Source organism: Vombatus ursinus, unplaced genomic scaffold, assembly GCF_900497805.2.
Source record: "Vombatus ursinus unplaced genomic scaffold, bare-nosed wombat genome assembly UNPS02014841.1, whole genome shotgun sequence".
In the NCBI taxonomy this organism is placed as follows: Eukaryota; Metazoa; Chordata; class Mammalia; order Diprotodontia; family Vombatidae; genus Vombatus; species Vombatus ursinus.
Genome location: NW_020954619.1, coordinates 16,911,601 through 16,927,017, shown reverse-complemented (window position 1 = coordinate 16,927,017; position 15,417 = coordinate 16,911,601). Strand labels below are relative to the sequence as shown.

The 15,417-nt window shown below is 37.6% G+C and overlaps 1 protein-coding gene across 8 annotated transcripts in view; it reads left to right on the top strand.

Annotated features, from left to right (window-relative positions):
- Positions 1–15,417, top strand: part of PLCB4 (phospholipase C beta 4) — a 473,095-nt gene that overhangs the window by 367,144 nt on the left and 90,534 nt on the right. For all 8 annotated transcript variants that reach the window (XM_027840353.1, XM_027840351.1, XM_027840358.1 and 5 more), the window contains 4 exons: positions 1,441–1,534; positions 4,572–4,651; positions 5,329–5,413; positions 10,275–10,365. In XM_027840353.1, the coding sequence (XP_027696154.1) occupies positions 1,441–1,534; positions 4,572–4,651; positions 5,329–5,413; positions 10,275–10,365 (350 nt within the window). The remainder of the gene's footprint in view (positions 1–1,440; positions 1,535–4,571; positions 4,652–5,328; positions 5,414–10,274; positions 10,366–15,417) is intronic.

Here is a 15,417-nt window from a genome sequence, read left to right as displayed (position 1 = left end):
GAAGAGGCATACATAGTTATCCCTTCCACATCACGACTTTCTCCATTGTGGTTTGGATATATTTGGATTGGCATAGGAAATTAAATGGGAATTTTGAGGGGAGTTTTGTGGAAGTTGCAGATGACATACAAAGGCCAGCAGATGATACGGAAAAAGCAATTTTATTTAACATTGACCTACATATAACCTATGACCAAATGCTTAACCCAAATTTTACAATAAGGTACTGTAAACACCCCATAAAAGAAAAAGAAGAAATTCAGACTTCTTCTTAGGTACAAATGGGGTGCCAGAAAATTGTACATGGATTCTCCAGGTCATAGGGGCACTGTGCCTGTAACTCCCATGATGTGTAAGGTATAAATACAATAATCAGAGTGGCAAAGGAAATTACTTCATTCCTTTTTAACAAATTTGTTATAATTTACCTTTAATAAATTAAAACCATTGGGCAGCTAGGTGGCGCAGTGGATAGAGCACTGGCCCTGAAGCCAGGAGGACCTGAGTTCAAATCTGGCCTCAGACCAAACACTTGACACTTACTAGCTATGTGACCCTGGGCAAGTCGCTTAACCCCAATTGCCTAAGGAAAAAAAATTAAAACCATTATGCAATAATAAAATAATGTGCATGCCAAAATGGTGTTTATAATGTAAATATAAAATATGAAAAGAAATCACAGGGAGGAAACATGCTTCAGAGATTTCTACAATATATATTTGGCGATAGTTGGGTGGCACAGTGGATGGAGCAGAGGGCCTGCAGTCAGACAGCCCTGAGTTCAGATCTCATTCTCAGGTAGTTAATAGCTGTGTGACCCTAAGCAAGACACTTAACCTCTGCTTGCCTCAGTTTTCTCAATTGTCAAATGGTGGGGATAATAATAACACTACCTCATGGGATTGTTGTGAAGATCAAATGAGATAATATTTATAAAGTGCTTAAGCAGGGTGCCTGACATAGAGTAGGCTATGACATATAGTGAACAAATATAAATGCTTATTGCTTTTCCTTCCTGTAAATTTAAATACAACTTTAGCTTCCACTGGTGAATGATAGCATGAGTATTAGAATAATACTTATCTAGCTAATTAAGTAAGAATTAGTCTATTAAAAGATCCAAAATTTACTCCCCCCACCATTCTGTAAGAATGAAAACTTTTCACTTATACTTCTTTTTACACATATTGTACATTGAAATTGCTCAGTATTTGTGGTGATAATAGAAGGGTATATAATGTTTAATACAATGCAAGCATGCTATAGAATCAAACAAAGTAGTTACATTAGGAAGAGGTTTTAAATAGCATACCTTATTTAAAATAACTTTCATAATTCATTCTATTTCTGGTCCTACAAGAAAATAATTCACTTTTAAAGTTTTTGCATATACTCTTTTATTTAAAGGATTAAATATTTGTCATCTTGGTCTGTTCTTAGATGTGTTGAACTAGATTGCTGGGATGGGAAAGGAGAAGATCAAGAACCAATAATAACTCATGGAAAAGCAATGTGTACAGATATTCTCTTTAAGGTAAGATGGAAAATGTACCTATATCTCACAGCAGGGGTCCATGACCTGGAGTCTGTAAACTTTTTTATTTTTTTTCATATTTGGTAACCATATTTCAGTATAATTGGTTTCCATTGTAATCGTATGTATTTTATTCTGTATATTTAAAAACATTCTGAGAAGGTATCCTTGACCCACAAAGATTAAGAATTCCTTTTTTTACAGTATCATTCCCCCAACCAGAAACTATAGTTGTCATCATTCCTTCCTAGCTAAGTGGGAAAGAGCAAGAGTTTGAAAATTTACATGGTGAAATAGTAAAGACAAATATTTGCATTGAGGTGTTGTTTACCCTCTTTACATATTCACTTTCTCCCTGTTTTACTAAAATCAAAAACAATATTTTTCCCTCAGAATTCCCTCTTCATACTCCCTTTTTTTCCTATTTTGAAATAGTAACCATCTCTCTGCTAAATCCACTTTGTCCTTAAAAGGGCAGTCAAGAGTCAGATGGGATATTTATTTTGAGATCTCTTGATATTAAAGAAGCAAGGAACTAAGGCTGTTTTTAACATTGACTAAGATGAAGAAAGCTGGGACTCAGATGCACAGTGGAACTATGTATTCCTTCCCTTGGACCAAAGGTGTTTAAGTCCAAAATAAGAAAATTAAAACAAAAGGAAATCAAAGATAGAAATACCAGTTTTCAATTACTTGTACCCTACTTTCCATCTCACAAACACTCATAATGTAGCAATGATACCTTAAGTATGTAAGGCAATGTTCATTTAGAGCAATAATGAATTGCTAAGGAAAAGATATATTAGTAATAAAATCTAGATTAAAGTTAACTTTTCACTGTTTGCAGAGAGGAAAAATAACAAAAAAAATTAATAAAGGTAGAAAGATGTTAGCAGGCTAGAACCCACATGATTGCATAAATTCTACCCCTTCTTTTTCAGTCACACTCCTCACACTTATTTATAAATCAGAAATATCAAGAACTGTATGTCATGTAAGTAAATATTGTAGATACAAATGAGGTTTGGGTTTATCAAATTCAGAGTCAATAATTCAGTTAATAAATATTTATTGAGTACCTGCAATGTGCCAGGCAATGTACTGAGCACTCATGATACAGAAAAGACAAAAATACAGTCCTGGTGTCAAGGAGCTCACAGTCTAATGGGGGAGATAAAAATACAAACAACAGTTAAGCTTTCTCTCTCTCTCTTTCTCTCTCTCTCTCTCTCTCTCTCTCTCTCTCTCTCTCTCTCTCTCTCTCTCTCTCTCTCTCTCTCTCTCTCTCTCTTTCTCTCTCTCTTTTTCTCTCTTCTCTCTCTTGTTGTTGTTCAGTTGTGTCCAACTCTTCATGACCCCTTGGACCATAGCACACTAATACTATTCATGGAGTTTTCTTGGCAAAAATACTGGAGTGGTTTGCTCTTTCCTTCTCCAATGGATTAAGGCAAACAGAGGTTAAATGATTTGTCCAGGGTCACACAGTTAACTAAATGTCTGAGGCTGTATTTTAACTCAGGAATTTTTTACTTCAGGCCCAGTACTCTATCCACTGAGCCACCTAGCTGCCTCATCTATATCTGTTGCTATAGCTATATACACATATATTACATTATCAGTGCTGACTATTTCCAAATGATTGGAAATAGTCAGCACTGAAAATGTGCTATAATTAAACGGGATTAGGAAAGGGTTCCTGTAGAAGGTAGAATTTTGGCTGGGACTTGAAGGAAGCCAGAAGGCAGAGATGAGGAGGGATAACATTCTGGACAACATTTTGTTTTTTGATAGCAGGAACATTTTTTCCTCCTTTTTTAACTTAACATAGTATCTAGTTCATTGTCATACACTCTGTGCACTCAGTAAATGCCACTGTATGCTGGTTAACAAAAGTAGATTGTAGTTACAAAGTCAGTGCAAACTCTGAAAACAGCCTTTGTTACATCTGAGTATCCTACCATTCTGTCCTTTGAAAATTCCTGCAGGTAGATTATCCATTCATTTCTTTCTGCTTCTGCCTCTTTCTTTTTGAAATGAATTTTCTATCACATAGTGTCATCCCTAGGCACCAGTGAAATGGACATAGATCAACACAAGGCAAGAATGCCAAGGTTTTAGAGACTTTGGGAAACTATCTCCAAATCCCTTAGAACATTACACATTTTTTTCTTGTCATATCTTAATATCTTTAAGGACTATTGGATAGACAGGAAGGACATCAATAAGACTTACTGATTTCATACTATGTGGCCAGGATTCCTTCTACAAGGAGCCTTCCCCACACCTTCTTAATTCCAATGCCTTCCCTCTGCTAATTATTTCCTGTTTATCACTTGCTTTATACACACTTGTCTGCATTTTCTCCCACATTAGACTGTGTACTCCTTAAGGGCAGACACTTGTCTTCTGCCTCTTTTTGTATTCCCAGAGCTTAGCACAGTGCCTTACACATAGTAGCCACTTGATAAATGTTTATAGATTGATTGATAATACATTGTCCTTGCTCGCAAAGTATTTAAAATCTGGTTGGAGTGGTAAAACTAGCACATATAATGTAACTAAGAATAAAATTAAATTGCATGGTTCTAGCTATAATTCTGCAAGTAGTTCAATTGAGAGAGAAAGCATTCGATGGTGATGGCAAGGAATCCAAGTTGAGACAAAGAAAAATGGAGTGACATTCTTGATTGAAGAACGTGAAACTGAACATTTATTCAGCTATAGTCATCTATTTATCACAGTAGAAAAATTTAGGTTATTTATTTGACTGTAGTTGAACCACAGAGTATTTTACAATGATTGACAAGGACTGCTTTGACACAGCAGGTAATCATGGAGATATCTGACAGCTCAATAGGTAGTTTGATGAACGTATTAATTTATTCCAACCAGTTTTTTTTTAATTGAACAATTACTAAGTATGTAACACTATGCCAGGCACTGGGAGGGATACCCCTCCCCAATATGTAAGACCTGATTTGTGAGTATGTATAGAGCTCTGGTCCCCTTACACATTAACTTGGTTTGCTTTTTAAAGGACGTGATTCAAGCCATCAAGGAAACAGCCTTTGTTACATCAGAGTATCCTGTCATTCTGTCCTTTGAAAATCATTGCAGGTAGAGTGATCCATTCATTTCTTTCTACTCTTGCCTTTGTAATGAATGACAAATCCGATGCTTTTTTTTTTATCCTAAACAGTAAAAATGCTCTGCTTTAATGTAGCTTTCTGTATGCTGTGTTATGCCTTAAAAAGTTCCCAAGTTATTTTAAGATAGTTAAAACATTTACTCCAAAAAGGTTAAAGCCTGGGCTACATTCCTACAGTTACTTAGTATAGAGGTGGCAGCATCAGTTCAACGTACATTTATTAAGCCCTAACTGTGAGCACAGCCCACAATGTTGGGAGATAGAGACAGATGGACACAGACTGTTTTCTGGAAGCTCACAATCAAATTGGGGGCAAGGGGAGGGGAAGAGGTCTGTACATAAATAGCTATGCAGTAAGGGAGAGTGAGATAAGTGAAAAGCCGAGGTCCAGACAAAGTACTGTGAAAAGCCGGAGGACATTTTTAGTTAGCCTTGTCAGTTTGTACAAGCAGCCCTTACACTGTTTTTATTTTATATCAATTAAAGTTTTATGATATTTTTAAAAAGTACTTTTAATATGAACATCACGGGAATAATCATGCATTATGCAGAAAGGATATTTGAATTCTTTGGGGATGAGGTTTTTTTTTATTTCTATAACTGTTAATATGTGTTTGAATTTGACAATTACAATTATTTCTCCTAGCAAATATCAACAGTATAAGATGTCCAAGTACTGTGAAGATCTATTTGGGGATCTCCTGTTGAAACAAGCACTTGAATCACATCCAGTATGTATTTTTAGCAGACCATTTTTCTAGATTAAATGGATTTGTTTTGAAATGCATTTCTAAAGAGTCAAGTAGGATCTTCAGACCAATAGAGAAGATTTCCATATTTATGTATTTTAATGTTTTAGGGGCAAATGCCTCTTTATTCATGATATAATGGGGTCAAGATAAACAGATATAAAGTAAATCTTGAGGTCAATTTAATTTTGTAGTTCCCTAGGACCTCGTAGTTATTGGGCCTTCTGTTCAAAAATGTAATAAAGCATCTTCTGAAAGGGTCCACAGTTTGGTTTCATGAAATTAAGCCTGGTTAATAGACCTTGATTCAAAACTACCGAGCTCTCTGATTTTACATCAGTCACTTACATTCTCTGAAGCTTATTTTACTGATCAGTAAAATTAGGGTGATATCAGCTATGTTTTATATAAATTATGTTATTTGATTCTTATACTGCTCCATCAAGCAGTATAAGAATCAAATAACAATTTATATAAAACATCATTGGAGAAGGTAAAACATTGTTTAAATGTAAAGTGTTATTGTTCTTTCCTTATCCACTAAGAAGTAGTTGTTAACAGACCACAAAAGAGCAATTTTGATCACCAAAAGAAAAACATACAGTTATAGTGAAATTAGGAATGAATATTCAGGGAGGCACTTTGTATTTAATATCAGTATTCAGACCTAGCTTTCGAAGTGAGCTTCAGAAATCAGTAGGCTTCAACAAATTATCTTTAGTTCAGCAAAATTATATGGCCACATCTCAAGCTGTCAGTTATACCTGTATCCACCTCACCTCGTCTCCTTGTTCCCTGTTATCAAAAAATTTAAGAAAGTGTGAATGAATCTATATTATTTTTATTAGTCTTGTGTGTACGTATCACAAAACTAATTTTATCAATGTAAGACACTAGATAATTTAGGCCAAAAGATCTATTTTAGGGCCTGAATTATTCAGCCTGATGTTTGACATAAATCAGATTATCCAGATCATTATAGATTTCCTACTTTATTTGATTAGAGATTCTTGATACTGGGATGGATAGGTGATTTCATCAATTTGGCTATTTCTATATCACTCATTTGGCATTTAACATATAGTTTCATTTGGTAGAATCACTATAAATCTAGTTTTTATTTTCAAGGTAGGGCCAGTAAACTCATTCTTATAGAAAAGACTACTAGATTTTTGGTGCGTTTCATATTATTATCATAAAAAACAAGTATTGATTGAGCACAAAAACACAAAGCCCTATGACAAGCACTGGGGATTAAAAAAAAAATTTGAAACATCCCTTGCCTTTGAGGACTTCACAGTCTAATTGAGGAGACAGAATATACACATAGATGTATCTATCCAGCAGTTTTTAAGAGTACACTATATGTTAAATGCCAAATGAGTGATATGAAAATCCTGCGGATGGAAGCATTACCATGACCAATTGAAGAAAGACATGAAAAAGGAGATGGGTACTTGGAGGAAAGTTTGAAGAAAAGAGAGAGAAAGGAAAGGACAAGGATGAAGAGAGTTCACATGTCTATTTCAATGAGAAGAGAAATGCAGTATTCCTTCCCTGAAGGTATTGATGATTAAGGTAAAAGTAGAGTTTGTCTTTTAGTAACCCGGCTATCTCCCTTAGTTTTCAACTTTTCTTTGCATGTAGACATATATTATACATAGCTAGTACTATGAGTACCCTCCAAGGGGCACCCCACTTCACTGTGTAGGACAGATGGTAAATGGCAATGATCAAAGCGTTCATGTCAGAAAAGGGTTTGGGGGCTCTATCAGATCATTATCTGATATTCATTTGGACCATATTAGAGCTAGAGAAAGGCAGTCCTGTCCTACTAATTATCATAACTCTCTCAAGTTCATAACAAGGTAAAACTCTAGGAATTTTTCTCTCCACTCTAATAATTTCAGTCTATTACAGGCGGATCCTAAAACTTTAAACTGAATTCATACTCTTTGAAAATCTCCTGATTTTCCAGGGACCTGTGAAATTGCCCTAGGGCTAAACATTCACCTGCTTAGTTACCAAAAGCGGTGGCTACCTAATTTTCAGTTCTGAGTCATATAAGAAAAACTGAGATTTTGAAAACTGATGCCATTTAGGGGATAAGAAAAATAGATGGCAACTCTTTCTACTGCCATCTAGTGGAAATAGATATGTATAACTTACTAGGAACTCAGAATCACAGACTGAGGAGCCAGGGACCTCAGGATAATAGATTTTGAGCTAGGAAGAAGCTAAGTTCAACCCCTTCACCCCACAGATGAGGAAACTGAGAAACAGAGGTCAAGTAGCCTTCCCAGGAAGATACATTAGCGAAACCAGGATAAGAACTAAGGCCCTTTGAGAACAAATTCAAGATGCTTTCCACTGCATCGCCAGTCATCCTAATCTATATCTGGCCTCTGGACTCAAATGGCTTCGGAGGACAAAGTGAGTCTGGTGACTTTGCACAGCCTTTCTTCACTTAAATCTAATTCACTTTCATGTCATGGCATCACCTCCTTGGTGGAAGGAAGGGCAGGAAAGACAAACAGCAGCAGCAGATATTTGTCTTAAATTGCATTCTAGGAAAGACATTTAGATCAGTATATGTCATGTTATTCAATTAGAATCAGGGAGTTAAAGGCCAAAAGAAGTTTAGACTTCCAAGCAGGCTTCAGGTAGAGTGATAGTGAAGTAGCAAATAAATCTAACCCAACTTCTACCTGAAAATTTTCCTCTATTATATATACAATAAGTGGTTGTCCAGCTTTTCCTTGAAAACTCCCAGTGAGGAGGCTCTCGTGGCTTCCCAAAGCAGCGTACTCCACTTTGGGATTACTCTAATGGTAGGAAAGTTTTAATTACACCAAGCCTTAATCTACCTCTTCAACCTCCACCTGTTGTTGTTAGGGGTATCCTTTGGAGTCAGCTAGACTAGACTAGACTAGATAGATAGACAGAAAGAATGTATAAAATTATATGATAGGTAGATATATAATATATAACCTTATATACTATGTAGCTATATAATATATAGATATAGATATTCACTCTTCCACATAACAGCTATTCAAATGTTTGAAAACAGATGTATATCATTATCTCTCCCCCGCCACTTCCAAGTCTACAGGTTAAATATCCCTTCTTCTTTCAAACTCCTCTGGATGTACTCCAACTTATCAATGACTTTCCTAAAATGTGGTATGCAGAACTAAATACACAGGGCACAGGTAGAGTTAACTTCCTACTTAACCTCTCTTTTAATACATTTTTTTTTTGTTGTTCACTCATATTTGACTCTTCTTGACCCTATTCGAGTGGTTTTCCATTTCCTTTTCCAGCTCATTTTATAGTTGAGGGAACTGAGGCAAACACAGTTAAATGACTTGCCCAGGGTCACACAGCTATTACGTGTCTGAAGCCAGATATGAACTCATGAAGATGGGTCTTCTTGATTTCAAGCTTGCACTCTATCCACTGCACCTTCTAGATGCTCACATTAGGATTGGTTTGTTTGTTTTAGGCTATTTTATCATTCTGTTGACTCATACAGTGCTTGAAATTCCTTAAAACCCTAGATCTCCCTCCCACCCCAAACAAATCTGGCCCCACCTTCTTCATCTTACATGTAGAATAATTTAACTTTTTTTTTCCACTGTGCCAGTGAGTTTATCAATGTAGAGAGCTCCTGATAAAGGACTTTTTCAAACTAATGCAGAAAGGCACTTCTCTGAAAATTACAGGATTTAGAGAGTTACCAAGGGCACTGAATGAATAAGCATTTATTAAATGCTTCCTGAGTGCTAAACAAGTGACTCAGTGGATAGAATACTAGGCCTGGAGTCAGGAAGACGAGTCTTTGTGAGTTTAAATCTGGCCTCAGACTCTTACTAGCTGTTTGATCCTGGGCTAGTCACTTAATCCCGGTTACCTCAGTTTCCTCATCTGTAAAATTAGCTGGAGATGAAAATGGCAAATCACTCCAATATCTTAGCCAAGAGAGTGCAACAGGAGTGAAGAAAAAAAAAAAGGATTGAACAGTAACAAAAATGCTATATGTTACAAAACAGTCCCTCTCTGCCCTCAGGTGGATTACATTCTAATAGGGATAGACTACACCTATAGGGTGTAGACAGGGAGGGGTGATTTGGTGGAGGAAATCACAGGGAAGGTGAATGGAGCTACTGGATAATTGACTAATAGGATTGACTGACATAACATGGGAGTCTCCTCACTAGAGCTTTCCCAGGAGAAGTCGGATGATCTCTTACCAGGTAGCTAGTAGAGTGAATTCTTCAGGTATGAGTTTGACTAGATAATAACAATTATCCTCAGTTTCCTTTCCTACAGAGTGCTGATTGATTAGCAAGAAGTGGAACTGTTTAGGGACTGAGATGAGGAGAGCCTGGAAGAAGGGAAGAAAGAGCTGGGACATGGCCAGAAAATGCCTGGAGTCCAGCATAGTTTGTCTGAGTCCTACTCGATAAACGCTAATCAATCTAGACAGCAGTGCTGTAGGGTCTAAGCATAGGGACCAGGTAGAAAGCAGAGTGGAGTGCAGCAGTATAGCAGCTGAGAGGTTAATTGACTTGCCCAGCCTCTGTGGATTAGAAATGGGACTTCTAAGGCCAGCTTTTTGTCCACTATTCCTATTAAATTTCATGTTAGTAGATTTGACCCAGTGTTCCAGCCTATCGGGATCTTTTGGGATCCCAACTCTGTCATCCAGCCTGTGAGGTACTACCCTTGTTAGTTTACTAATCTTTGTCTTCAGTCTGAATCTGGGGGTTCTGTTAATATTTGCATGAGGTGCATGGTTATTGTTCAGTAATACATATCCCTTTCTTTAATATTTTAGCTTGAACCAGGAAGACCATTACCATCCCCCAATGACCTCAAAAGAAAAATATTGATCAAAAACAAACGACTGAAACCTGAGGTGGAAAAAAGTAAGTCAAGTACACCTCTATACCAATTTAACAAAATATGCTTTATGTGTCTGGACAAGGTAAGTGTCCAGCATGCAATATATTTCCTTCTTTCTTAGCCTCATATCTCTCAAGTGCTCTTAAAAAGTTTCTTCTTGCAATTTATCAGTACACTAAGCTCAATTAGCATAATTTTCCCTCATTTGCTTTGAAAGGAGTTTTCTGCATTCGAATTCTTAGTATGTATTTTCTTAAAAAATATGCTTGACGACTCCAGTATCCATATTTTTTTTCTGACTTTCCTGTCAGGTCGGTGGGTAAATAGCTCCAAATAGTGTGATGCTGGCATTGATACTTTGTATCCCCAGTGCATAGGTCGCACATTTACTATCTCCAAAGTTGTTTACACCAGATTTTTTGGTCTGAGCCGTTTTCGTGAAAGCATATGATTAACCTGAGGGTGCTGCCCTTTGCTGCTGCAGGATGATCTCACTTTTCAAACCTAGGGAGTAGAATTTGGGTCATTCTATGACTCAGAATCCACTGAAAGATCTTTATCCATAGCACCTTCTATAGCACCAGTCACTTCATTTGAACAGTTATTTATTATGCAAACCACCATCTCAGGAAATGAGGGTGATAGAATCCTAGATAAACAATCAAACATTTATCAAGCCTCTACTATGTGCCAAAGAATAAGACTTTGTCCCTGCCCTCCAAGAAGTTTATAATCTAAGAGGGATTTTTCTTTTAATTGTTTTGCAAAGTACCTTCAGTGCCATGAATTTCAGTAGACTATGGGGAGTTCTGAAAGTTTGGAGCAAAGGAATATGTGATCAAAGCCTTGTTTTAGGAAGATGTATCTGGCAGTTGTGTGCAGAATGGATTGGAGAGATAAGAGACCAGAAGGAAACAGAGCCAAGATTTTTGCCTTAGTTAAGAGGAGATATAATGAGGACTTGAGCAAGGATTGTGGCAGTAATTATGGAAATGGGGAAAAATTTTTAGCGAGATTTTAGAGGTGGAATCAACAAAACTTAGAAAATGATTGGATGTGAATGAGGAGTCAAATCAATAAGCATTTAGTGCCTACTATGTGTCAGTCCCCATACTAAATTTAGTAGGTACAGAGAAAGGCAAAAGACAGTCTCTGTTATCAAGTAGCTTATAGTATAATGGGGGAGACAGGCAAACAACTAGCTATGAACATGGCATATATAAGATAAATTGGAGAAAACATCATAGGGAAAGCACCGAGATTAAAAAAGACCAGGAAAGACTTCTTGTAGAAGTTGGGACTTGAGTTAGGGAAGTCATGAAGTGGGGGGGGGGGGAAGAGAGAGAGAGAGAGAGAGAATGTTCCAGGCATGGGGGAAGTTACGAAAGTAGAAACAACGGGAATTGGCAGCTAATTAGATATATGGGCTGGAGAGAAAGTGAGAAATCAAGGATGACACTTAGATTGCAAGCTTGGATGCCTGGAAGGATGAGGACACTGTTGACAGTAATGGAGAAGTTAGGAAGAAGGGAGGGTTTGGGGAAAATGATAATGAATTCAGTTTTGAACATGTTGAGTTTAAAATGGTCTGTTAGACATCCAATTCAATAGGAAATTGATGATGTAAGACTGAGGTTAGAGACTGACAAATATAGCTGAAAATCTTCTGCATTGAGATGATAATTAAATCCATAGGAGCTGATAAGCCATTCAGAGAAAGAGTATAGAAGGAGAAGAGAAGTAATCCCAGGACAGAGTCTGCTAACCCACAGTTAGCAGGCATGACCCAGAAGAAGATCCCATCCATAATAAAAATATGCAGTTCAGACAAAGCAGGAAGAGAACCAGGATAGTGTAATGAAAACCTTAAGAGAAGAGAGTATCGTAGAGAAGAGGTTGCTCTACAGGTCAGAGGCTACAGAGAGATCAAGAAGCATAAACAGTGAGAAAAGGCCATTAGATTCGGCAATGAAAAGGTCATTGGTATTTTGGAGACTAGTTTTAGGTTGAATGATGAGGTCAGAAAGCAGATTACAGACAGTTGCAATGAGAATGAGAGAAAAGGAAGCGGAGGAGTTTAGCTGCTCAAAGAGTTTAGCTACAAAAAAGGAAGAAGAATATGGGACAGGAACTAATAGAGATGGACAGACCCCCACCTTTTTTTTTTTTAAGAGATTGGGACAGTCATGGTTATGTCTGTAGGCAGTAAGGAAGCAGCCAGTAGATGGGGAGATTGAAGATACATGAGAGAGTAGAGATAATAGTGAGTGAAATCTTCTGGATAAGATGGGTTTACTTGTGCATGTAGAAGCGTTTGCCTTAGCAAGCAGGAGGGGCATCTTGTTATGTAAGCTGGTGGTGAAGGGGGAGATAGTAGAAGAAAGCATCTGAGTGATATGAGGTAAGGTGGAGGGACTAAAAGAGAGTTCCTCAGTGAGTGGCCTCAATTGCTGCGGAGTAAGGCACGGAGGAGCAACAGGAAGTGTAAGGAGGGATGAAAAGGTTTGAAAAGCCTGTACTGAATGGGGTAATGAATCAATTAGGTAAGAATGAGAAAACTGACTTGCCCCAATGAGGATTCAGTTGAGATTGTAGTTTGTAGTACATCCAGTCAGCACAGTCTCATGAATTTCTCTAACTTTGTTTAGCAGCATGTGAGTAAAGCAGAGGCAGCAGATAAAGGCAGTTCTCCAAAACTGAAGTTTGTCTGGGCAAGATCTTTGATAGGATGAGAATTAAACTAGTTCACTAACTTATCAAGGTGGGGAGGAGCATGTAGAGCCAGGGCAAGATTAATGTCTTCAGAAAAAAACTGAAGGGGTAAAAGGGTTGGTGGGCACAGTGGATATGAAGAAGAGAGTTCACATGTATAACCTGTATTGAGTTGCTTGCCTTCTCAATGAGGGTGGGTGGAGAGAGAGGAGAGGAGAAAATTTGGATCCCAGAGTTTTGGAAACAAATGTTGGAAGTTGTTTTCACATGCAGCTGGGAAATAAGATATACAGGGAAATAAGATATACAGATATAGAACTCTGTTCTGCCCTACAGGAAAATAGAAGGGGAAGGGGATAAGAAAAGTTGGGGGGGGTAGAAGGGAGAACAGATTAGGGGAAAGGGTATTCAGAATACATGCCACCTTGGAGTGGGGGGGGGGGGATGAGATAAGGAGAAAATTTGGAACTCAAAATCTTGTGGAAGTGAATGTTGAAAACTAAAAATAAATTAATACAGAAAAAAAGAAGAGAAGGTTTTAAAGCAGCAGCAAAGATATAATAATAAAAAATCATGATCCCGTGTGGAAAATTCTGAGTTCATGAATATGGAAATAGAACACTTATGTATGATGGCAAGCACATTTATGGATCATGGTCAAAGGTGTGACCATCTCTGTGTGTAGCTGAGGTTGAATGGAAGAGTAGGTTATAAATAAATTGGGAAACTTGGAAGTTAGGGTATTGGAAGGAGTATCAGTATATAAGTTGAAGTCCTCTAGTGTGAGGGCAGGAGATGGAAGAAAAATATGGTGAACCAGATTCTGAATTCACTGAGGAAGGAAAGAGTATGTTCTAGGGGTCCATAAATAGTAGTTATCAGAGTCTTGATTGAGCAATAAATACGCATTGAATGAACTCTTTACTGGAAGTGGCAGCGAGGAATTAGAAGCATTCTGACTCCACCACCACCATCAATGAATTGAGTGTAAGTGAAAATGTAACCAGTGTTGGAAAGGCTGGTCAGGGATGCTGTATCTTCATTAAGGAACCAGATCTTAATTAATGTAAGAAGATGGATGGAATGAGTAAGGAAAAGGCTTAAAATGAAAGTAAGTTTCTTAACTATAGATTAAGTATCCCAGAAAGTTCGGTGAAAGGGATAAGTGGATCTAGACTGGCATGATGTTGGGTTGAATAAGTGAATGGGCAGTGGAGTACAGGGAATGGTATTTGTACAGTGATAGTTGGAAGTTCAAAATCAATGAGATAGGGAAAGTATGAGGGGGTATGGGGTAGGAGTATGTTAACTATTAAGGAATGAGTTCAGGAAGATTTTTTCCCCAAGGAGACCAGGCAGCCATTGTGGAGGTAGAACCATCTAGGGGATCTGTGGCTGGGCCTTCTTAAGAGATATTGATTCTAGAAAAGGAACCACCAATCACTGATTTGGATTTAGGGCGGAGTCATCTTAAGAGACCAGACCAGGAATCAGTATGGATGTGGAACAGGTGGGAGGATAAGATGGCAATGAAGAGTGAATAGTAAGGAAGGGTCAGCATGGTTGGGCCTTCTCACAAAATGCCTAGAACACTGAAAGGTGAACTGTTCATATAGCCTATGTGTGTCAGAGGTGGGCCTTACACCCATACTTTCCTGACTTTGAGGATTGTGCTCTATTACACTACACGTAGCACATATCAACTAACAATAATGATTATTCATAATGAGGCATATCTAATTTAACCATCTTTATTAATATCATCATCATTATTATTATGTAGTTGAAGGCTTGAGATTAGATGAGACCCTGTTTCCCCTCCAAGGGAAAGAATGGAAAGGGAGGAGAAAAAAGTCAATAGAACATTGGAGAGCACACATATATAGGGAGAAGAATAAGTAAAGTTTGTGAAAATGGTAGAGAGGTAGGAGAGAAGTATCATGGCACCTAAGGGAGGCGTTTAAACAGGGGTTGGTCAACAGAGACAAATAAAGAAAATTCAACACACAAACACGAGGGGGAAAAGTTAGATTTGACTGTTAGGGAAGGTCAGTTATGACTTCCGTGGGAGAAGTTTCACTTGGATGTTAGAGATGGAAGGGAAATGGAAAGGAACTGGGAATTAAATACTTAGGGGAGGGTATAGAAACAAAAAAAAAACAACCCATCAACTCCTCTTTTGGGAACTTTGGCAATCAAGTAAGAGGTTAAATGGGATAGGATTTAAGTCAGTAGCTGGGCTGAATTTCTATTTTTAGAATATCATCACCTGAGTGTGATAGTATGCAGATGGGAAAGAGTCATTAAAAGAAATTAAATTAAGTGCAATAAAGAAAGGAATAAAGGTTGCAAAGTTGGGGGGG